Raw genomic sequence first — 24,771 nt, forward strand, 5'->3', positions numbered from 1 at the left:
GGATGGGACTCATTTTCCTCCTAATTCTAACCTAAGAAAAATAACAGGGCAAGAGTGTGGTTAAACTGCCAATAGACAATGTCAGTAAGTGGTGGGGCGTCTTCTGAATAAATAGGAAATATATGCGCTCTTAGAAGGCTACTCTCCAGTCACTGTTTGCCAGGTGCAACATGAGCCCAGTGTGGCCAGCTCTTCTGACTTTTGAGGAGATAGAAATCCAGATATTTTTGTGGAAAATCGCATTTTTTAGATGTTGACGGCTAACTCAAAAGAATTAAAAATGCTAGAAAGGCTAAAGCAAACAAGTCTGCAGTCGGCAAGAGGACTGCCAGTGTGCAGTCTCTGGAACACACATTTATTTTATCACAGTTGCTTAATTTATTGTACAACAGACAGTTTGATAACTATGCCTTTTCTAGAGATCCGTAATCTGTTTCTGTGTTCATTCTCCATATTTGTGGTATACCTGTATTTTCCAGCCTATCTCCACAACATTATTAATAGTGCCTTAAGTTCAAATTACCCTCCTTTTCCTCTTCTTCTCTTTCTCCCCTACAAAAGGAGTTAAAACATAGCACTTTTAAAACCAAAGCTTGGAGTCATATTTGTTTACAGATTAACTTATATAGTAGCTTCACAGAGTTTTCCAGAGTGGCTAAGAAATTTTTCCAGTAATCTTACAACAAGTCCTTGTTCAGAGGAGAACTGAGAAAGTATGATTAGCATGCCCACACACAAAAACATCACTATGATGAAAACAAATCTTAGTATGTGAGCCACTTCTCTTCACACTGCCCTGTGCCTTTTTTAAGCCTGAGGAGCCCCACCCAGAGAATTTTTCATACCGTGGGACTCTTAACAGTCTGGCACCCACCCCTCCCCACAACCCTCCATCAGCATTTACATTTTTATCGTAACTGTATGTACATCTGCTTTCCCTGTATGAGCAGAGACTGTATCTCTTCTCTGTATCACCAGGTCTGGCACAGTGCCTAGCAAACAGTTGGCAAAGCAAGGGTTATTGTATAACCTACTATCATCATCCAAATAATAGCTACCATTTCCAGAGCACTTACTATGTAAACTAAAATAGTTGTGGAAACAGATGCAGCTGATAACTGGTTGTTTTGGCCTCGAAGTTGGGAGCTCATCCCCAAAAAGGAACACTCCAGGCACAATGGCGGCAGTAACTACTTATAGTTTACCTGCGTTACCCTGGAGGCTTTCCCAGACCAGACCACCCAATCCAAGCAGCACCTCACTTACCCTCTAGCACATAATCTTATTTTCTCTGAATAGGATTTACTGTTGTCTAATATATTCTTGGTTAAATATGAATCCCTGGGCTTCCCTGGTGGCACAGTGGTTGAGAATCTGCCTGCCAATGCAGGGGACACGGGTTCGAGCCCTGGTCTGGGAAGATCCCACATGCCGCGGAGCAACTGGGCCCGTGAGCCACAACTACTGAACCTGCGCGTCTGGAGCCTGTGCTCTGCAACAAGAGAGGCCGCGATAGTGAGAGGCCCGCGCACCGCGATGAAGAGTGGCCCCCGCTTGCCGCAACTTAGAGAAAGCCCTCGCGCAGAAACGAAGACCCAACACAGCCATAAATAAATAAATAAATAAATAAATAAATAAATAAATAAATAAATAAATAAAATAAAATATTTTTTAAAAAAATGTATCCCTCACTATAATGAAAGTTCCAAGAGAACAGTCATCTTGGCTACCTTGTGCTTGGCACATAGAAAGTAAATAAATGAATCTAAACTTCCCACTTCCTTGGGTGGCAGAGTGGACTTGCACACAATAGATCACAATAAGTATGTTTTAAAATTTATATTTAAACTTCAGGATAATTGTGTTGAATACCTTATGGCTCATAATGAACTCTGGGAGTGGAATAAAAATAAAAGTTTGGTCACATTCCCCTAAGCACTTACTGATATGGGTGCTGGAATTTTTGCTGCAACAAGAAAGCCACTTCCTCTGACGCAAGGTGCCCCACATGCTTGGGTCTTGCCACATCCTCTGATACAGAAATCAGGATGGCTAGTCTGGCTGGGGCGCTCAGGATGCCAGACGCTCACACTAACAGAGCGGGGAGTGCAGGGGTCGCCAGAACCCTCTGCCAGGAGTCGGCCGTGAGTGGGTGTGCAGGAGGGTAGCAGCGGATTCGTGCGGCTCCTCAGGGCGGCTGTCCGCCGTGGGGCTCCCATTCCTACTGCGTTCCGCTTCCTTTACCTCCAAAGCCCAGAACGCACCCCCAAGCCTCCAAAGGGCGACGTCATTGAGTCCCCTGTCACGTGAGGAGAGCGCGATAATGTCCACAGGCTCCCGGCAGGGCAGAGTCCTGGCGGGGTGCCGGACCCGGCCCAGGTCTGCCCTCCCCTAGCCCAGCCCCAGACTCCCGCCGGTTCCGGACTCTCGCTCGCGCCCACGCCAGCCGCGGCTCCGCCCGCCCCGCCCACGGCCTGGCCCCGCCCCTTGTCCCGCCCATCGCTCCCGCCGCGACTCCATCTATCTAGGCTTTGCTTTGGTCCCGCCCACCCCGCCCCCTCCCGTTCCGCCCCTGGAAGCCCTATTTATTCCGCCCCACAGCACACACGCCGGAACCAGCTTGCTGGTGGTTGTCGCCGTCGCACCTAGTCCTCCTTCCGTGTCACCGCTGCCGCCATGCCTGGAGGGCTCCTTCTCGGGGACGAGGCTCCCAACTTCGAGGCCAATACTACCATCGGCCGCATCCGTTTCCATGACTATCTGGGAGACTCGTAAGTGGCCACCTCTTCACCCTACCCTGACCTCGGGTTACGCCCGGACTCAGGGGTGCCTTCCCTTGTTTCTCCCTTCCGTCCTCCTCACCGCTCAGCCCCCTGCTCGCCGCCCGCCTCCTCCCCGCACCGGTTCCTGCACGTGCCTCTCGTCGTGTGGCCCCTGCCCCGCGGCGGCCGAGCGCTGCTGGCTGGCCGCGACCCTCCGGCCCGCCCTGCGCCGGCCATTGGATCCTCTCTCGCCTTCCGTCCCCTGCGTGGTTGGGCCGGCTCCGGGGTGAGGAAGGGGGAGGGGAACAAAATTGGGATCGCGCAGGTCCCGGGTTCGGGAGGCCGGTGCGGAGGAGAGTTCGTTGTCTGTTTGCCTCTGTTTGGTAAACTGTGCAAGTAGTATGGTCCAGCCGAGGGCCGGAGGGGGCAGCATCGGCGGTCAATTCCCCGGTACTCGTGCCCAGGGTCGCACCTCCTCCCTCCCTCCCTCCGTTATGGAATTTGCTCCCTGGGGAAGGTTGGTGTCCAAGGCCAGAGTCAGAGGACACTGCTACTGGCTGAAGGTTCAGGAAGGGCCCAGCGTGTTATGTGAGGGTTCTACTTGCTGCAGTGGTATTTGCAGGCTTCTCAGCACAAAAAATTTGAAACCACCAGCTGCCAGATAGTGGCTGAAAGACTTTTTGTCCAGAACCTCCCCCAGCTGCTAGAATGTGATTTGATAACAGCTTTGGGAGGAACCCAGAACACTCTGTATGTGTGTGTGTCCTTCATTCCAGAACTTGCAACACCTTGAGGGAAGGGCTTTCTGAGGTTGTTCAGTTGCAGTGGCCATGGATAGCCAAGCACCTGGACACCCGTACCTCCCCCCCTTTGAGACCCTTTTGTTTCACTGCAGAGTGCCTCTCACTGCCCCCTCCCCCTTCTGCCTCGCTTCCAGCCGCAGGTAGACTTGCCAAATTGGTGACCCATGATCTAGCCTGGCAATCATACCTTTATGACTAGGAGTATATTGGCGTTACTGTGGTTTTACAGCTCCTGAATCAGCAAACTTTAAGTTGATTAGATTTAATGTGAAACGTTCCAGATGTGTCCAGTTAGATTATGGTTCTGGAGTTCCAGTGGCCCCACTACACTGTGGTCTAAGGTGTTAGAGTTCCTTCTTGCTTTGTATCCCTTTTATATACAGTGTCCAGGTACATATATTACAGACAGAGGGTGCAGTTTATAAGATTAATCAAGGATTGGACAGGCCTGTGCAGAGCACCTGGGAGAGATTCTTATACCTTAGGCCTAACCAACCCCTTACAGTCCCTTAAATCCATTTTCCAGCTACTGATTAAGGGAAGAGCTAAGTTTTTTGCAAGAGGGGACTAGGCTAGAGAAAGGATGAGAAATGGTACATTCAGCCAATAAAGGCAGGGAAAGACTTCAGAAATACAGACTACGTCCAGTCTCATACTCGGAATTTAGGTATTGGTATTTCTCCAAAACTCCATGGGATTTTCAGATAATGTTCCTTCCCATTCCTACCTACAGCCCTCACCCTCATAAAACAAAATTTTCCCAGAACTCTTAGGTTGTAGATAAATATTAATATAAAGCATATTTACTGTAGCAATAGTTATAAATGATGTCACTATTTAAGCTAACCCTATTCGTTTGGGATTTTTTTGTTGTCATTTATTGTCCTCGATCTATCTTAATTTGATTAAAAGTGGTACCTTCTCAGGGAGCCATAAGTAGGAAGATGAGAAATCTATCTGCATCTATAAACAAAAATATACAAGTCTGCCTTGGGTCAGGCATGGGATAGTACTATTCCCCGCCCTACCCCGAAAATAAGTTTGAGCCCTTTATATCATTGTAATACATGGATTTTTGCCCGATATAATTTTATCAAACTCCATTCTTAATGTGATTTCAATTCATACTATCAATTTTTGATCCAGGTGTGTTTTGGAGAAAATTAATTTCAAACGTTACAGGTTCTACCCTGCCCCTGACAGCTGGAAACAACTAAGGGGCTTGGGTGCTGCATTTAGTGAGTTTATTGAGGCCAGTCACTGTTTCTGTATGTGTGTGGTATAAGCAGCTTCCTCACAGTACATCTTCACCAAACAAAACATGGGTTTTCCTTGGGTTTTCTGGGGGTTAGTGAGTGGGGACCCCTCCCTTAAATGAAGAAACCTTTTGTCTTTTGAAAATGAGGAAAAAGGAAAGGGGATAATGTAATTGTATTCCTCTGAAGAGCAGCAGTAGGGAGACTTAGAGGGGAGGCAGGCCATAGTAAGACATTCCCAGAGTTTATCCTGTTCCTAGCCATGTGGCAAACTATAGAGTTTTGGCTTCTGGGAGAGGGGAGGATGTGAAGTGGCCTCAAACAAGTTCCTTAACGTGATTCAGCAATACAGTCTCTTGACTCACAATGGAAAGAGAATGCCTGATTTTTCTAATTAATCTCCTCTTTAATAATACAGGAAGACGTGCCCTGCTCATTTTTTCTCAAGTTCTGGAGACTTTCCTTAAGTCTCATCTGACCCTTAAACAGATCCTTTACCACAGACTCTAAGGCCTAAATTTTACTCATAGCTAGCTTATTTCAAAATATACGTATGTCTTATTGCCCTTTATCAAAAGTAAACATACCACACCCCTCCACAATCGTAAAAATATTACCTCTCTCTTTCCAGTCTTGCCATAGGGCCATCCATCCTTTTTGTAAGAAGGTCTTTTCCTTTCCTGAAACCTTGGAAGTTGAGTGGCAGATGTAGCTGGGAATTAGGTACCTTGAATTAGGTACCTTGTCTCTGCTTTCTTCTTTGTGCTTCAGGAAACTTGGCAAACTTTAGGGAGGTCAGCTTGGCATCTAGGCTAGAGTTAGTCATCTACTAGTTTAGGATCCTGCTTTAACGTTGTTAAGTCAACAGGAGTGTGGAAACTGCGTGTTAGGTTTTCCTTTTCAGTCGAAAGAGTAGTTTCTGTTGCCCAGGAGGAGGAAACAGTACTCCAAAGTTCTTGGTGACTTTTAGCTTGAAATGTGCTTAAAACTTACACCAGTTTAACCTTAGGCAATGATGATTTAGATATTAGTATTTCCCTAAGAATCTGTAGTTGTAGAAATCGACATTGGAGGCTATCATTTTTCTACCCACTTAGTCTAATGCAAAAAGAAGAATAAACTGCAAATGAAGAGATAGGTAAAACTCTTTTTTAAAATACTGTTGTTTGGTCAGGGTACAAATATTGGGTGTCCTGTTTAGCAGGTTAGATCAGTAAACTAGTTTTACAAAAGTTTTTATATCTGTTCACTTCAAAGAACCAAGTGTCAGCTTTCATTTTACATATAAATAGAGGATAGAAGCCTCTTTATTTCAGATTACATAATCTGTTTATTATTGTAGTCAGGCATTGGTCTAGATTCAGGGCATATTGGAACATCCATTATTGGAGGTGAATGTCAGCATATCTGTGCTTAGAAAAAAATGTAGAAAGGGTAAAAAGAAAAAAAAAATTATTTCAATAAGTACTTGGTTTACGTAGCACAGATTTCATTAGCTGAAAAGGACTCAGGGTGGCTCTAGAGTTATTAAAGGAGGCAACATCCTTACAGCCTCTTTAAATATTTATCATGTTGAATTTCATATCTTTGATTGAATTGGGCTTTAAACATAGGCTTTTCTGGAGATAAGATCAAAAAGCATTCCTCAACAGAAAAGTTTAAAAGTAATTGTCTTCATAAGCATTCATTTGAAAAAGAAAGTCATTTTTGATCTAGGATTTGTGATTTTTCATTGTACATGATGCTGGTGATAATCTCTTCATTCAACTGTGACCTTCTTTTCCTTCATTCAGATGGGGCATTCTCTTCTCCCACCCTCGGGACTTTACCCCAGTGTGTACCACGGAGCTTGGCAGAGCAGCAAAGCTGGCACCAGAATTTGCCAAGAGGAACGTTAAGATGATTGCCCTTTCAATAGACAGTGTTGAAGACCATCTTGCCTGGAGCAAGGTACAGTACCCGTTGGCATGTGCTTTGAGGTTACAGATTAAGCTATAAATTTTATAGAGTAGCTTGGTTTTTTGAGGTGAAGGTACAAGTAAGGCTCAGATTCAGACTTCACTGATTATTTGAAAGTCTGACTTGGACTGCACAGTGACCTCCACCTTGCTAAATCCAGTGGTCAGTTCTCAGCCCCCTTCTTTCTTGGCTTCCAGGACACCACTTCTCTAGCCGTTCCTGCTCATGTGCGGCATGAGCTGCCTCATCTCCCAACTCCTAATACTGAATATATGCTGGAGTTGCCCTGGACTCACTTCCTGGACCTCTTCTCTTTTTATCTACACTCTTCACCTTGGTAAACTCATCCACCCACCTCTATATGCTATGATTCCCAAATTTCCATCTCTAGGCCAGACTCTCCTGGCTTCCAGATTGGTGAAACCACCGCCTACAGCATCTCCCCTGGGATGTCCTATCATCTCAAATCCAGCATGTCTAAAACGGGGCTCCTGTTCTTAATCCCAGGGTCTTACTCATCTCAGCTAATGGCATCTGCATTTTTGTAGTTGCTCAGGCCAAAAATCCAGGAGTCATCCTTAATTCCTCTGGTTTTTTCACTTCACATGTCTGATTCATCAGCTGACTTGCCTGCTCTACCTTCAAAATATATCCAGAATCCTGTTTGGAAGACTCTTTCCCCAGGTATCTTTGTGGCTTGCCCTCACATCTTTCAGGTCTCAACTCAAATGATACCCATTAAGGCCACCCTTGGCCTCCTTGTCTAAAATTATAACTCCCCTCTGTACTCCCCATCCTCCCCTGATTTGTCTCCTTAGCACTTGTCACCGTCTAAAATACTCTGCACGTTGCTGATTTCGTTTGTTTGTTTCTCCCCACCAGAGTGGAGGCTCAGCAGGGCAGACTCCTGTTTCTTGCACTCCTGGAACAGTGCTCAGTACTCAGGACCTCCTAGGCAGGCAGGCAGTCTGTATTTGTCAAATGAAGGAACTGAAGGAACTGTCTACTCCCAACCAAAGGATTTACTTGGATAATAAATGTGATGGCCTAGATTTAACTTGAGAGCATTCTAATGACTTTGCTACAGTGTCTACTAAATAATGATAGGGAACTTTCAAAGGATGCTTACTGTGCACTAGGCACTATGTCAGGCACTTCACATGCAACTGAATATACGATGTAGTGCTGACTTGTGAGCTGGCCACCTGGGGCTGCATCCCATGGCCACTTTATACCAGTTAATTCTAAGTGTCTGAGATTAGAAGAATCATGTATAGGAGAAAAGGGAAGGCATTTCTCTTTCTTGAGGTGGACTGTTTTCATTCCTTACACTTGGCTGTGAATGGTCACTGGCATTTCCACAGTATTCTCACAGGCAGTTTCTCATTAGTTTCTGGGAGCAGCCCTTCAGGGGAGATATATGGTTCCTGCCCCCAGCTTTTCAGATGAGAATACTTTTTTCACCCAGGCAGCTGGAAGGACACACTAAAGAGTTCCCTGCAAGAAAATGGTGGCAGTGGGATTTGAACCCCAAACCAATACTCTCGTTGATACTAGATGATAGAGAGTAGGAATTTGCTTGATTTTAGGATAAAGCCAAAGCATATTGTTCTTTGCTTTTCATGGGTGTAATGTAATGCCTATCATGCGAATGGCAGGGCTGAGAATTACTGCAGAGCAATCATTGAAGGTACAGGTGGCTGAAGGAAGAGTTTATAGCCAATTATATAATACCCTTTAAAGTATAGGAACACACCCAGGTTCATTTTCACGGGTGAGCTTGTGCCTTAGAATTTTCAAAATTGTGATTGCATTATATAGGAAACAAGTCCCAACTTTCAGAAGCAGTGTCCAAACTTTGACACACAACTGGTTACGCAGGAAACCTCAAGGTGCCTCTAGCATGAAACCATATTGATTGTTATTTTAGCTGTGGCGACCTGATAGACCGCCAGTGACAGCAGAAGGGAAGTTAAGCTAATAAAATTAAGAAACGTGTTAAAGTTTGTTGTTATCCATTTCAAAGTTCATGAATGCCACTTTTATCCTATGGCATCTCTGTTGAGAAATCCACCAAGGTTCTATATCTGCTATGCCATCAACTCCTGTTTTACTTTCAAGGCTCCACATAATAAATAGACCTTATTCCAGCTTTAACGCCTCTTTTTCACTACTTCCTAAAACTCTACCCAGATAAATTCCTCTTTCGCTAGTCAATAGTTTATGCTCAGACTTGCCTACATGTTTCATTAATTTTGCTCCCCCTCCCTAGAATGCTTTTTTTTTGCCCTGTGAAAATCTTACCCACCCTTCAAAGGCCCAGGTAAAAGTCGTACGCCTTTCTTGAAGCCTCTCCTAACTCAGCAGTCTTACAAATGGGGATGCTGGTGTACTTCAGCATTTGCCATTTACATATTACCGTCTTGGCGTTTGTTGCTACTTCTTACGGCAATCATCCAACTAAATTAGAAGTTCCTTTAAAGGCAGGAACCGTGTCTTCCTCATCTGTATCCCACACGTACTTACCATAATGCTTAGCCCACCTTAAGTGCAGTGTCAACACCAGATCAAATAACGAAGCTAGATTTTTTTTTTTCTCCCAAAAACTTCCCAGGATAGAAAAATGAATGGAGTTTTTAACTAGGGGAGGAAGGGATAGAGAGTGGAAGCAAGTACATTATTGTCCTTTAGTTCAGACTTGAAATGCTTTGTTTTTATGTGGATTTCACACTAGTGTAAATTCACCTCTGCCTTTTCACCCATTTTTACCTTTGACTTGTCCTTGAAGTGAATATTCAACTCTCCATTCTTGTGTTTGCTTTAAGTTTTGTGTTTTCTTTTCATGGCTTAATATCTTTGTTACAGTAGCTTAATGTCTGAGTCAGGGTGCTTTTGAGGCAGGGGCCAGATCTATAAAATTATCTTTGTACGTGCTATAATTTCTGGATGTGAACTCATCGTTACTGATGGTTTTTATAGTGTTTGGGTACGCAGAGGTACTCTGGATTGAAGTCTAACTCTATATTATTCAACTTTTAAAGAGTTTAATGCTGCTTTCTCAGAGGAGTAAACGCCTGCTGAATTTTAAGAGACTTGGGCATGAGAAGGCTCTGGGTTATGACCTAAGTACTACACCCTACCATTATTCCTGTCAATGAACAGTTGGGATGAGGAGTGTTCATTCATTAATTTTCTTATTAAAATTGCTTAGAGAAATTATGATGATTATGGTCCTCTCTTCCCTGTCTTACAAGATGATGACTGTTAACTGATGATGGAATTCAGAGGATATGCCTGGTTTAGACTTCTCTTTTCTCTTTCCCCTGCATTTCAGGATATCAATGCTTACAATGGTGACGAGCCCACAGAAAAGTTACCTTTTCCCATCATTGATGATAAGAATCGGGACCTTGCCATCCAGTTGGGCATGCTGGACCCAGCAGAGAAGGACGAAAAGGGCATGCCTGTAACAGCTCGTGTGGTGAGTTGTATACGTCCATTACCTAGTCATTGTGACTGACCAGGCTACATATGTCCAAGTAAATGCTTGGACCAACTAAAGGAGATGGGGGACTATGTCCAATTAGGATATAAGTGTCCTGGTGGCACTCTCACTTTTTATCTAAATGCTGGTACAAAGTAAAATTTTTCAGCTAAACTTTTAAACTGCTTAATTCACAGCTTTTGAAAATACATAAAAATAGTTATCCTAGGATGTCACCTGGAATTGAGAAATCTTTTTCTGTAGTCCTCCTGACGGCCCACTCTTTAAGGCGGTGGGTCATAGCCTTCTTCATAAGGCATCCCTGGTTTTGAATTCTTATTTGTTCTGTCCGTACCCACTAGAGGACAAACTTATTCTCACGTGTGCAGAAATATACAACAATTTGAGGACCAGGATCAACTCCCATTAGTATTATTTTTATGATAATCTTCCGTAGTTAACATAGTACCTTCCTGAGGCCTTTCCTGGATTCAGTTCGCAAGTCAGTTTTTCTTACTGAGACAGCCAGAGCCAAATATAATTTCCTTCAAGTTTAGAAATATAACATGGAGAAGAAAATCATATCTACTCCAGCCACCCAGTTTGTTTGGTGTATCTTTCTAGATATTTGCAGATTTTTGTTGTTGTTTTGTTTTGTTATACCCTTGAACATTTTTAATGACTTAAGAGCCTTCTAAGAGGCTTTAGTATCAAAAACATTCAAAGAGTTCTTCCTGTTTATATGTCTGTATGCTTTGCAGGTATTTATTTTTGGTCCTGATAAGAAGCTAAAACTGTCCATCCTCTACCCGGCTACCACTGGCAGGAACTTTGATGAGATTCTCCGAGTAATTATCTCTCTCCAGCTGACAGCAGAAAAGAGGGTTGCCACCCCAGTTGATTGGAAGGTAAAGATGTTAAAAGGGCAGATACCCAACTTGCCTGGAAGGCCTGTGGGGCCAGTCTCTCAGTGGCTACCTCCAGGGTCAGTGTTACGTGGGGCTCTTGTTTCTGGCATGCAAGTACACTGGGAGGGCTTTTCCTCCTGGCTGAGTTTAAGATTTGCTGAGAGGCCATTTTCAGGGTCTTTAACCCCTTTTATACAAACTCCCTGTATTTCTAACTTTTAGATTATTTGGACAAATTAATTGGTCAGAATGATTCCTTTTCCTAATAAAAGGATTTTTTAAAAAACCTTTAACTCTTCCCTGATGGCAAAATATTTATAGCAGAACTTAGACTGGCCACTTAAGTCATGGGTATAAACCTATGTGGTATATTAATGTCTTGAAACATTTCATTTCTCTTAAGCGTCAGTCTTTTACACCTATGTAGAATTCTCTGAAACCTGTTCATGAACTTTTAATCTCTAAGATTCCTGCCATATGTAGGACATGGATAATATCACAAGAGTGTCTTACCATTGCTACATTTTTTTAATATGCTAACCTGAACACCTGGTTTTGTTATTTTGTTTCTTCTGACAGGCAAACAATTTATATTCTGTATCCATTCTTTGATCATATGTTTATTGAGCCCAGACAATAGACACTGGGATGCAGCAATGAACAATCAGTGTAAAGTCCCTGCCCTCATAGAACTTAAATTCCAGTCGGTAGAGACAAACAATAAACAAGTTTATAGTATATTAGGTAACGATAAGTGCGACAGAGAGTAATCAAGCAGAGGTGGGGCGAAGGGGAGCACAGGTGGGAGGGTTGGTTTTATATTTGGCTGTCAAGAAAGGCCCTTCTCTGAAGGCACCTTTGGGAAGGACATGAAGAAAGTGAGAGACCAAGTCACGCATATTTAGGAGGGAAGAGCACGGCAGGCTTGAAGGAACAGCTAAGAAGCTTTTCTAATAGTGAGCTTGGCATGTTCAAGGAATGGGAGAGCCACCATGCTGGAAAAGCAGCAGCAGGAGGTGTGGGGAGAGGCCGGGGATGGGAGAGGAAGCCGGATTCAGTCACGCAGGGCAATGATAAGGACTTAGGTGGCAAGCCATTACTAGATTTAAAACAGGACTATTTCTTGTTAAGGTGGGGAAATACTTCCCTTCCCAAAAGTGTCAAAGATCAACTTGTGAAAACAAAATTCCTCAGAGGGGATAGAGCAAAGGAGATTTGATTATTCTCATCAGCAACTGTAGCTACTTTTCTAAAGTTAATTATTGCCTTTAGCCTTCACTATAAGATTGAATTTCACCATTCACAATGTCTTTTCAATAGAATGGAGACAGCGTGATGGTCCTTCCAACCATCCCTGAAGAGGAAGCCAAAAAACTTTTCCCTAAAGGAGTCTTCACCAAAGAGCTCCCATCTGGCAAGAAATACCTCCGGTACACCCCCCAGCCATAGGCTCTCCACGGAGTTGGTGCTGGAGCTCTTCACTGAGCACCGTGAGCCAGAGGATGCCAGCTGCGCATCATGTTTTCCTGCAGCAGTACCATAAAAACATCCTGGTGTGATCACAGCCAAGGTCTTTAGGTTGCTCTACTACTGGCTTATTAAATGAAAATGGCACTGAAAATTCCTTGGGATTCTTTGCTCTGTGCCTTTAGCAGCATTCTCTTCTGTTCATATATCTTAGCATTCCCTGCTGACTCTCTTTGAAATTTGAGGCTCATCTTGTTGGATCTCTGCAGGGTTTATGACCAACAAGGTGGTATCAGTTTATGGTTGAAAAAGCCTGCTTTGCTCCATCATAGAATGAGTATCAGGTTTTTTCAGCTGTTCTAATCAAATCCTCTCTTCTGTTACCCATTTTGGGAAGGAATAGAACTTGGGGTTCAACTTCCTCTGTACCTATCTACGTGTGTAACCTAAGAACTTAGAGTAACCCAGATGTTCTTCAGTATTCCATGTTTTGATCACAACTGGGGGCAAAACCTTTTCAATTCTGTAATTTTCCAGTAGATAACTGAAGGATGAGCAGGGGGAAGGAATCTTTAAGTATTTTGCTATCAAGAAAATTTTTCAATAAATTTCTATTGAAAGTGAGAAGCTACAGAAAAGGTTCCACTTGCCTGCCAGGGAAGTGTACCAGAGGCATGAGCAACACGACAGTGCCAGGTGCCTTTCAGAGTATTTCTGGATGTCAGTTGGCTCTACGATGAAGTGCACATGAAAGGGCACACCTTGGGAAGAGGGGAGAGGATGACTGAAAATGTTTTATTATAGATTTATTCTTGCGGTGGGGGAGGGGGACTATTTTCTGAATTTTACTTCTTAGTGATCAGCAAGTAAATCCTTTGTTAAAACGTGATCAGAAAATTCTGTTGTCACATTTTCAAGTACTAGTTCAGACTCATGTCCTGAGGGCAAATGTTTCCTTGCTAGATTTGACACTGATGCTTTTCTCCAAAGACAGATACATAAAATTTCATATAATGAAAATGGAGGAGCGGCTGATGAAGATGTGATTCCAGGGACTTCCCTGGTGGTCCAGTGGTTAAGACTCCGCGCTTCCACTGCAGGGGGCACGGGTTTGATCCCGGGTCGGGGAACTAAATCTCACATGCTGCCCAGTGCGGCCAAAAATAAAATAAAATAAAATGTGTTTCCTTTGCTTTGAAAAGAAAAAAAAATAGAAAAGAAAATGTATTCCACCACATCTCTTGGCCTACTTTGCTCCTTCATGTTACTTGCCTGGGTCCTGTGGAATCTGTGACCCCCGCTACAAAGAACTCTCCTAACCTGATACCTTAATGGGATTTCTAGATTTAACAATATGAATCTTGGGGCTTCCCTGGTGGCGCAGTGGTTGAGAATCTGCCTGCCAATGCAGGGGACACGGGTTCGAGCCCTGGTCTGGGAAGATCCCACATGCCACGGAGCAACTAGGCCCGTGAGCCACAACTACTGAGCCTGTGCGTCTGGAGCCTGTGCTCCGCAACAAGAGAGGCCGCGATAGTGAGAGGCCTGCGCACTGCGATGAAGAGTGGCCCCCGCTTGCCGCAACTAGAGAAAGCCCTTGCACAGAAACGAAGACCCAATACAGCCAAAAAATAAATAAAATAAATAAAAATTATTAAAAAAAAAAGAAGAATATGAATCTTGAGGATAATGGGACATCTTTTGCTTTTCTGGAAAGAGTACTAAGTATTCTGAACTCATAGTCTCTCAGACTTATTATGCTGTGCTAAGTCCTAGGTTTAGAAGGAAGTGTCCCATACCTGGTATAGTCTCTTTCCTGTAGCCCTCTATACTTTTATTGAGTATAATAATGTAAAAGCTGATTCCTGGCGCCATGTTTTAGAGAAGTCAGTAAGCTTTTAGTTTCCGTGATTTCTCCACATGTAAAATTTGGGTGACACTAAGAAGGTTGAGAAGGAAGGTGAAAATTCCAAGTTACATTATATCCTGGGGAATGCTGGTCTGAAAGAGACTTAAGACTGGCATCTTGCTGTCACCTCTTATCCAAGTCACTATATGTTTTGGCCTTAAAGAACTAAGACTGGGCTTCCCTGGTGGCGCAGTGGTTGGGAATCTGTCTGCCAATGCAGGGGACACGGGTTCGAGCCCTGGTCTGGGAAGATCCCACATGCCGCGGAGCAACTAGGCCCGTGAGCCACAACTGCTGAGCCTGCGCGTCTGGAGCCTGTGCTCCGCGACAAGAGAGGCCGCGATAGTGAGAGGCCCGCACACTGCGATGAAGAGTGGCCCCCGCTCGCCGCAACTAGAGAAAGCCCTTGCACAGAAACTAAGACCCAACACAGCCATAAATAATAAATAAATAAATACTTAAAAAAAAAAAAAAAAAGAACTAAGACTATCTGGTCCTCCTTAGCACATCTCTTCTGAACTAATCCCTGAGTCCTCACATTTTGTCACCTCCCTAACTGTGAGGTTCCACACTGCTGTCTTCCCTTGGCTATTTGCTTCTTCAGTCCTTGTCTCTCGGAGAGTCTCGCTTCAACTTTCTTTTATGGTGACAATTCAAAGTCTAAATCTCCAAAATTAATCAAACTTGAGTCTTATCTTTACTGATCGATGGAACATTGGCCATTGAATCTATAAATTCAAAATCAAATTATCAGTTCTTCCCCCAATAAATCTATTGCCCCTTTTATCACTCACTCAGGCACCCAAACTTTGGTGGGCTCTTTCTACTCGACCCACATAGATGCTGCCAGTGTGAAAACGCTGAAAAGCTCAAGGAAAAGGGAGGTCATGTACCCGCAAAATGATTTCTGGTTCTATCATGAAGCAGCCATGAAGCCATGAGACTGTGAAAGTATTCTTCTCCAAATATAAAATGTTACATAATGAATATGCATTGCCAGGGTAGAAGTGATCCTAAGTACACTTTTTAATATACTATGGGGCTTGGAGAGGAGAGTTCCCCTTTCCAGGATTGTTGCTCTCAGTTTTCATAGGGAGAACAGATTTAATAAATCCAAAGATTTATTAACTGTAAATGAATTATACGGCCACTGTGGCTATGAGACAAGCATAGGAATTTGAGAGGCAGTCCACCATGCGCCTTCTCAGACAATCAGCAAATGCTCTGGCTAGAAGAGATAGTCATCTAAGATTAGCAAAGTGATCAACTTGAGGCTCCTGTGTGGTCTTGCCAGAAGTCTGACCTCCCCTCCAACCTCTACCCTAAGGGTAGGAATATGCATTAAGAAGCTCAGGAAAGGGTAAGGAGCCAGAATGGCTGTGTCTAAAGGGCCAAGTCAAGATGCCAATTGGATGCAGTGAACTGGCACAGTGATTTACTCCATTTGACCCCTCCACTTTGGGGCAATGCAAATTGAGGAAGTACAGCTTTGATTCAAGCTTAAAGGGTGCATTAACTAGTTAAAAGGTCATTGCCACCTTCTCAGTGATTGGTTCAGAAATGGGTATTGAGACACAAATAGAAGACCATCAGAGTTTCTACAAGAATTCTTTCTCACACGAGAGCAACTGGGAGGCACTTTTCTCTCTCACACTGAATATGAACAAGAAAACATTAAACTGCTGCTGGCAGCCAAGTTACAACCTGGGAGCAGGGATCCAGCCATAGAATGAGGCTGTAAAGGTCAACAGCCAAGTGGAGAGAAAGAAAAACATCTGATTCTTTATAATCTTCACTGAATCTACCAACTGCGAACCTGTCCTACCTCTGGACTGCTATTACATAAAATAATAAATAACCTTAGTGTTTAAGCCTTTTCGAGTTGGGTTTTCTGGTACCTGAGGCCAAAAGCATCCTAACTGATATGCATGGAATGAAGTATCCTCCAGCTGTTTCAAATACATGGCAGTGTGCCTCGTAAGCAAGACTGTAGAGCAGACATCTGTTTTCTGCTACTTCTTTATCCTTTACCTTAGGCATCTCAAGCTTCAGTATGCATTAAATCACATGAGGAATGGGTTAAAATGTGCAGGCCAGGGGCCTACCCCCAGAGATGGATTCTACAGATGGCCAGAAGTTCTTCATCTGTAACAACCCTATCTATAACAGGTATGGGATTGTGATGCAGAGTACAGCAGACACTGTAGTTCACCCAGTATCCATTTCCCCTTATTCTTTACGAAAAATACCCAGATTGTATGAATGGTGGCAAGTTGAGGTGCCAGTTAAAATTCATCTTAAGATGACAGATCAGTGTGGTCATGTGATAGTGCTGGCCTGGGGTGGGGGTCCCTTCCTGACTAAAAGGCAAAACCTAATAAAGAGAAAGCACCTTGCCTCACTGAAAAGCAAATGGGATGCCCAAGTTACAGATGTCATTTTGCCACCCTGAGGATAAAAGTCACAAGCCAAAGCTGAAGGAGAATGAGGCTAAAAGGAGACTGGGTCTGTGATAACTTCCTTAAACTGCCAGGCGGTCCTGTGGGTCTGTAACGTGCAGCCACACCTGGCACTTGTTGAAACACAGGTGCTCCGCAGGCCACTCTGAGAAATACTGCCCTATTCCAGGTATCCAGAAGGTTCGTAAAAGGCTTGACTTTTTCTCTTGTGTTTCCTTCTATTCTTACTTCCATTATGGTTTTCCCTGGAGTAGAGAATAATAGTAAAAGTAATAATAATAGTAAAAGGAATAATAGATTCTAAATAATAATCAGATCATAAAATTCTATTTTATTTGACTTTTTAAAATAAAATGAAAAGTGATATCAAACAGTACTATGCAATGTAAGATTGTTAATTTCTCCTAAACTGTGCTTTCAATAACTAAAGTTATGGAAACTATTCCGTTTTTCAATATTTACTAAACTGGGGATGGGGGAAATGATTTTACTCTGAAAAACATTAGGGAGGCACTAATTGTAGCAATATCACAAATCAAAATTATAGGTCCTATGCTTTAGATAGTAGTATGTTAATTGTACAGTGCTTTTGATAACTCCTGCTCTATTATAACTTGCTCTCAGCTGGATGCAGGATTTCATTTGCTAGGCCATAAGCTTTAGGATATCTTATATTATCCTGAGGGATTTTGAATATCTTAAGTATAATGCAACTACTTAAAATTAGAGCTTTTGCAGCAGTCCATCAATTGCTTGTAAAATAAATGCAGCAGTAAATTGTTTTAGCAACTTCTAAGTAAACTCCTTGCCAGACAGTCTTTCAGCACTTGAGTCAGGATATTAGCTCGGTCTTTAACCTGACTCCACGTATCACATAAGTGCCATTAATGTCCTTTTCTAAAATGGGATCCAGTTTCCAACTGTAAAAGAAAGTCAAAAGTAAAATATTTGACTATGAGCATTTCAGAAAAAAACTCAAGTGCAATCAGAAAACTTACTGAAAAGCTTCCATTATCTGGAACACTCCCTTTAAAACATCTTACATATTAAGGACTTTGAGTAAGTACATGTGCATCTCTATACCATCAAACATTATCTTGTAAAGAGAGATACATTAATTCAATTAGAGTAGTGTATCAAAGGCGCACTTAAAGAGAAATGTTAGGAGAGTTGAATTCCAGTTAACTTTGTGACTGATTGCAAGGTAAGCTGGAAACTTTTTTCCTCAATTGGAATGAGAATTTTTTTAATAATGGGGCCTGGAAAAGACAGTGGCAAGTGCGGAGCCAAATCACTAGACTCCAGTTAGGTTTCCCCATTTGTGAAATAGGTTCCCTTTAAGAAAGGAGAGGATGACCTAGGAAGACCGCCTGAAAAGATTTAAATTGCTTTGTTTAAAGGAACAAAGAACTGTCAGTTTGGTCAATGCCACTGTCCTTCCCCCAAGAAACACACTGCAAACCACCGTGATTGTCATAAATAATAGTGGCAGGACCAGAATTTCTATTAGGAGGGTCTTAGGGTGGCTATCTGGTTGGGGATGTGATGGGCCAAGGGACTTCTCATGAAGCTGCATTTACACAGCACATCATTTTTCCTTAGAAGACGTGTATTTGGAGTGACTTGGCAACTGGCAGAGGAAGGGTGCTGAAGGCCCCTGAAGCCCATTCTTGGCACTGTTACTGCTACCTGGTCCACTTCTGCATTTGCCTATCACCCTATTGCTCTGTCAGAGCTGTCTTCTCCTCCCCTCCACTCAGCAGTGGGCTCTGGCCCAAGGGAACTCTGTTAGGGGCCCTCACAGAGACACCCCCTTGCAGGCTACCCTTCTCCCCACCAGATTTGCCTCTACCAGCCCTCTCCTTCCCCAACTCTAGGCCTGGTTTCCAGCACTTCTCAAACTTTTCTAAATTAGCTCTGATTGCTGAGGAAACTAGGAAAAAATGTCAGGGCAACACATAAGTGACTCTCCATAATAAAATGTTTTGAGGTCTCCTGTTTCATCTTAAATTCATGCAAATTTGTCATCCTACTCCATAGTATGTTTGTTTCAATATAAAATATTTTAAGTAACCTAACAGTAAAATGAGTTAACTTCTCCCTTTGAAAGACTGTCACATAAAATTGATACCCTAGGAAGATGTCCATGATCTACCTGTGCGCCACACACCCCCCACCAGAGAGACCCACACATCCATGGGAACGCGCACTCCAAAGAGAGAAGCATCCATATTTACATACTAATGTCTGTCTGTGTGTATGGTGAACGGCCCTCCCCATCCTTAATCCCAGATAGCCCTACTTTTGAACTAAATATCAGGGGGGAAGGGAGTTAGGAGGGGGGAAATTGGGAGAGGGGGGCTAGGGCAAAATTACAGTTTTCAAAAATATCCTATAATTTTAATTGTTAAGTAATTCAGGTGAACTTTAATCCCAATTTTCCCATATTAACAAGCTGCCATTTTTCTCACCACCTACATATTGCTACTTGACTTTACAATTTATTTTCACTGTGTAGTTTAATATTCACAGTAAGAAAAATCTAATCAAAGTGTCAAGTTTATTACCTCATTTTTTCTCTTCCAGTGATAGTCTCTCCTGGTCATTCCAAGACTGGTGTTGACTGAGCCAATCCAAATAAATTCATTAAACAGAAAAACTAAATTAGGAATTTAAGAGTATAGGTAGCAGGAGGATATTTTGAAATTTCAACTTACTTCCTCCCTGTAAGTGTCGCCTTTCTCTTCTCCCCTTTCAAATAGGCTTTTTACTTTTTTCCCTCAAGGACATTTGTTACTAGGCTCCCAAAAGTCCAATACAAGGGCTGGCAAACCCAAATGAGAAGAGGCAGTTCACACAAACAAAATGGTTTGGATATAACACAAGAGGGAGTGGACTGAGGCAAACCGTAGAGCATCTGCTTCCCCTGTAGGAGCCAGAGATGCTCAGCTCTGATTGTTGCCACACATAGATATGAGGACCGAGGGTTGGCAGACTTTCTGATTTTTTTTTCAAGTAAAGCTCAAAATCTGGATTTTTTTAAAATGTGAATTTCTGGATGTTTACATACTTGACAATTTTAAAATTTTTAAAGAAAACATGTATGTGGGCCAAATCCAGTGTACCGGCTGGATCAAGTCCATGGGCCTACCATTTGTGACCTTCCTCCCAAACACATCGGGGAATGCAGAGTGATATATTTCCCTCACTCTAAAATAGCCCTCAGGGTGCCCTAAGGGGGCTGACATTAGACCCTGAGCTCCCAGCCTTGCCATATACTCCTGTGCCCCAAGAGTGCTGGGGAAGTAGCAGAGTGACAGACCTAAAGACAGTGTGAAGGCTGGGGTAATGGTCATCTCAGTGTTAGCCAACTTGGACAGGAGACCCAGGAGCACAGGGAGCTCCCAATATCATGGTGCTGCATATGACCCCAGAACAGGGCATGCAAAGTGAGCTGTAAGAATGTCTGAGGTTGAATTTGCTTCTAGGGGAGAAGTGAAATTACTTCTTGAATATCTCTCCTCCTGACAAGGGCAGAGGCCTTGTTCGCTCACTCACCAACTAGTGCTTTGCACAGTGCCCAGCATACTGTGGGGTTGCATTTTATAAGAATTATGCAAATGAGGAACACTGAGATGCAAACTATTTATAACATGTGCCCTTTATGCACACAGTTTGAAATCATGTAACCCCCTCTCCCACAAATTAACAATTCATTAAGAATGCCTGAGCTAGCAGGTTACATGAATCGTAAGCACTGGGATGGTGCTAATTAGAGGAGCAAATCAAGTTTGATTGTGTTTTCAAGCTGGGGTAGCTGGGAAAATGGTGACACTGGGTTTGGTAAGGCAGGATGCTGAGCACTGAGTGAAAGATCTTGAACATATTTTCCCTACAGCAAGGCCTTCCTATCCAGTCTTCTTTATAGTATGCTCAGCACCATGATATAAGCAATTGGGTACTAATATGCATTTAGTGACAATAATTACTTAGTGACTATCAAAGTGCACCTCAAAGCAAGTCACTTGAGTTGTGGCTATGACCGTGGCTTTCAATGAGCATGGGTCAGATCCTATATTCCCTTTGGTCGTTGAGAGAAAACCGGCTCCCACACCTGGGCCTGCTGTGTGAGTCTATCCCCTCCCCATTCCTGCTCCGCCCCCAACAGCACTACGGGACTCCAGCCTATAGGATCAGAGTACAAGGTAGAAGCTGCTGTCCTCCCACAAGGTTGTGGAGGGAAAGGCATGAGAGAGAGCAAGAGCCACCTGGATTTCAGTGTCTGGAAGTCTCTGATATGTGACCTCCCAGAAGCAATGTGGCAGCCAGGGAGGGCCCAAGAATGGAGATGGATGATAAACCCACACAAGGCCCTCAAACCATTTTCTTAGAATAAAATGAATCTCATATGTAACAAAATTCCTTCTCAGTGGTTTTCTTACCACTAAAGGGCTACCCCTTACCCGTGACCTTGGCATTATTATTATTTTTGGCAGGCGCAGGTGCTTGGACAACCAGCAGCTTGCTTAAATCTGAAGTTCCCTGCACCTAAAGGAGAAAAGTCAAAATTAGTCAAAAGAGCATTCTTTGATCTCTAAGATGGCTGCTTCCTAACCTTTACCAAAGAATATAAGACATAAGCCAAAACCTAGAACTCGGCCTCCAATCTAAGCTCTATCTTTTTCATTTCAAATCCTCTTTAACCTTGTTTCAAAAAGTCTTGGACCAGGAGGTTATCTTTTGGATATTTATAAGCATCAGAAAGGAAATTTCTACACCTTACTTGGAACGAATTTGGAAAATGGAATCCCCAGCATCCACTGAGTTACTTTTATTCCGACATTGACATTCAAGGGCTCAGGCCCCAGCCTTCCCAGATAGGAAAAAGAGCTCTCTTCCTCAAGCTTTTGCCCCATGTGCCGCAAAATCTGCCCTCCCAGAATGCAAGGAGCATACATAAGTAACAATTATAACTATCATTTCTAGATATTATCACGTATTATCTCATTTAACCCCCACAAGAACCTTAGGAGACGACTGCTGCTGTTATCCTCATCTTACTAAGACGAAACTGAGGGTCAGAAGGCACCTTTCCTCCGCTCACACACCTAGTGGGCACAGGGGTCAGGTTTTAAATCCAAGTATGCCTGACTCCAAACTCTGGTGTCTTAACAAACTAAACTGTGGGCTTGTTTCCACTGTCTCCCACCCCTTGTTTCAAAGCTAAAGTGATTTTCATTTTCTATTTTAAAAAAACATTTAAATTACCTTCACCCTCTGAATTGTTGAGAGGTTGACAAAATAAGAACGTTAGTTAGGCAAGTGGCAAATGCACTTTTTAGGAGGTTTACCAACTTTTCCAGGACATAAAATTTCATTAAATTAGTGAACGTTCCCAGCCTGAACAAGCAGAAAGGGTCTCTCCCAAACTTGTTACCAGATTAAAGAGATGTCAGCTCTTCTCACGGCCTCTTGATCCTCTTCATTCTTGGGCTCTGTCCTCACATCACTCCTGTGGTCCGACGGCAGATGGCTTGGCCCAGTAGGGACCTGGCTTCTACTCTTCCCATCCCCTGTTTTGTCCTAGGTGTTCACACTCCCCCCTTCCTTACAGAGGCGTGGAATGATGAGGCCCAGGGCCCTCTATCAAGTTGTGCCCTTAGCCCCTAATGTGTCAACAAAGTGACATGGCCCTAACTCATCTCCCTTCGTATCAACCAGCGCAGATAACTTCCAGAGCCATGCTAGCAAGCAGTGTCATTGCCTTGGCGTGAACTAGGAAAAATGTACCCCGTCCTTCCTCTGGGGAGGCACAGCCCATGCCAGGGCAAAGAGCTTGGCAAGCAAAGAGCAGGCAGATTCCTGCCCCCCTTGTCCCTCAGTGACACTCTTGTGCAGGGCACAACTTGTACAACAGTACACAGAAGCCCTGGGTACATTTTGACTGTTTTGTTAAGGGCAGGTGAGAACTGTAGGGTCTTTCTAGGTTAAATTTCTCTTTAAGGTGGTTGGTGGAGTTTTAAAGTCACTTATGGGGCACCATGAAAAGCAAATGACTCTTTAGAAATGATCCTCCTTACCTGGTCACAGGTTTTAGGTAAAATGCAAGGTGCAAGATATGGTACCTCTGTCTTAGTATCAATAACACTGCCGTATACAAGAATAACGAATTTCATGTTCACATTATCAATAGTCATTTCGTTATAGCTTGATAAAGTCTCCACATATGCATGATTGAGAGCCACGCACTTCTGAAACTTTAAGTCCTAAAATAAAATGAGATTTTGTCCTATAAATCATACAAAATGACACACGGTATCAAGAAGAAAGCATATCCCACATGAAAAGATGCTTGACATCATTAATCATCAAGGAAATGGAAACCAGCTCACACTTATCAGAATGGCTATCATCAAAAAGACAACAAATAAGTGTTGGCAAGGATATGGAGAAAAGGGAAGCTTCGTGCACTGTTGCTGGGATTGTAAACTGGTGCAGCCACTATGGGAAATAGTAGGAGGTTCCTCAAAAAATTAACAATAAAACTACCATATGATCCAGCAATCCCACTTCTGGGTATTTACCCAAAGAAAATAAAAACACTAATTTGAAAAGATATATGCACCCCTATGCTCACTGCAACATGATTTACAAGAGCCAAGATATGGAAGCAACCTAAATGTCATTGATAGATGAATGGATAAAGAAGATGTGGTATATAGATATACTGTTGGACTGGCCTCTAAGTCAGTATATATATATATGGAATGAATACTACTCCGTCATAAAAAAGAATGAAATCTTGCCATTTGCGACAACATGGATGAACCTAGAGAGTATTATGCTAAGTGAAATAAGTCAGATAGAGAAAGACAAATACCATATGATCTCACTTACATGTGCAATCTAAAAAACAAAACAAATGAACAAACAAAACAAAACAGAAACAGACTTACAGATACAGAGAGCAAAATGGTGGTTGCCAGAGGGGAGGGGAGGTGGGAGGTTGGATAAAATAGGTGAAGAGGATGAAGAGATAGTAACCTCCAGTTACACAATAAATAAGTCACAGGAATGTAATATACAGCATAAGGAATATGGTCCATAACATTGTAATAACTTTGGAGCAGGTGGTTACTAGACTTATCATGGTGATCACTGCATTATGTATGCAAATGTCAAATCATTATGTTGTATACCTGAAACTAAGATAACATTGTACGTCAACTATATTTCAATTTTAAAAATGACTAAAATAAAGGAAAGATCAAAAGTTTAAAAAAAGAAGAAGAAAGCAAATTCACTGATTTAGCTGAGTTCTTTGAGGGTGCCAAAGGGCAAATAGACCCTGGGGCCAACAGATAGAATTTATCTGGAGTTCAGAATGACTTCTGACAAGATTCTGAATTCAGAACTTTTATATTGACAAGATTCTGAATTCAGAGCTTTTATATTGCTACTGTTTAGTGGCCCTGAATGTGGTTGCCCAGCCCTGATTTATTTATAATCAGCCACAGCAGGGCAGTCAGCTATGCCTCTTGGATTTCTATTCGCACAAGAACCAGAGTCCTAAATATGCATAGGTTTTACCTTGCAGTAAGCAAACGTCCCACTTGACAAGGGAACAAACAAAACAAAACAAAACTTAAGCATACGCCAAGGCTCAGAATCATAGATTTTAGAGCTAGAAGAGAGCTGTTATGGATTGAATTGTGTCCCTCCAAAATTCATATATTGAAGTCTTAAACCCCAGTACCTCAGAAT

The 24,771-nt window shown here is 42.9% G+C and overlaps 2 protein-coding genes across 2 annotated transcripts in view; one reads left to right on the top strand and one right to left on the bottom strand.

The window, feature by feature from the left end:
- Positions 1 to 2,582: 2,582 nt before the first annotated feature.
- PRDX6 (peroxiredoxin 6) lies at positions 2,583 to 13,822 on the top strand. Its single transcript, XM_059936494.1, has 5 exons — positions 2,583 to 2,771; positions 6,615 to 6,771; positions 10,115 to 10,261; positions 11,026 to 11,172; positions 12,493 to 13,822. Exons 1-5 carry the CDS (start codon positions 2,677 to 2,679, stop codon positions 12,619 to 12,621), a joined length of 675 nt encoding a protein of 224 aa, XP_059792477.1. The 5' UTR covers positions 2,583 to 2,676; the 3' UTR covers positions 12,622 to 13,822.
- A 3,660-nt stretch (positions 13,823 to 17,482) lies between these two features.
- Positions 17,483 to 24,771, bottom strand: part of LOC132373402 (ankyrin repeat domain-containing protein 45) — a 154,999-nt gene continuing 147,710 nt past the window's right edge. Inside the window, exons 29-32 of the mRNA XM_059936495.1 lie at positions 23,088 to 23,273; positions 21,471 to 21,555; positions 19,575 to 19,630; positions 17,483 to 17,927 (exon numbers count right to left, since the gene is read on the bottom strand). Coding sequence (XP_059792478.1) covers positions 17,892 to 17,927; positions 19,575 to 19,630; positions 21,471 to 21,555; positions 23,088 to 23,273 — 363 coding nt within the window. The 3' untranslated portion in view covers positions 17,483 to 17,891. The remainder of the gene's footprint in view (positions 17,928 to 19,574; positions 19,631 to 21,470; positions 21,556 to 23,087; positions 23,274 to 24,771) is intronic.

This window comes from Balaenoptera ricei, chromosome 1, assembly GCF_028023285.1.
Source record: "Balaenoptera ricei isolate mBalRic1 chromosome 1, mBalRic1.hap2, whole genome shotgun sequence".
Lineage (NCBI taxonomy): Eukaryota > Metazoa > Chordata > Mammalia > Artiodactyla > Balaenopteridae > Balaenoptera > Balaenoptera ricei.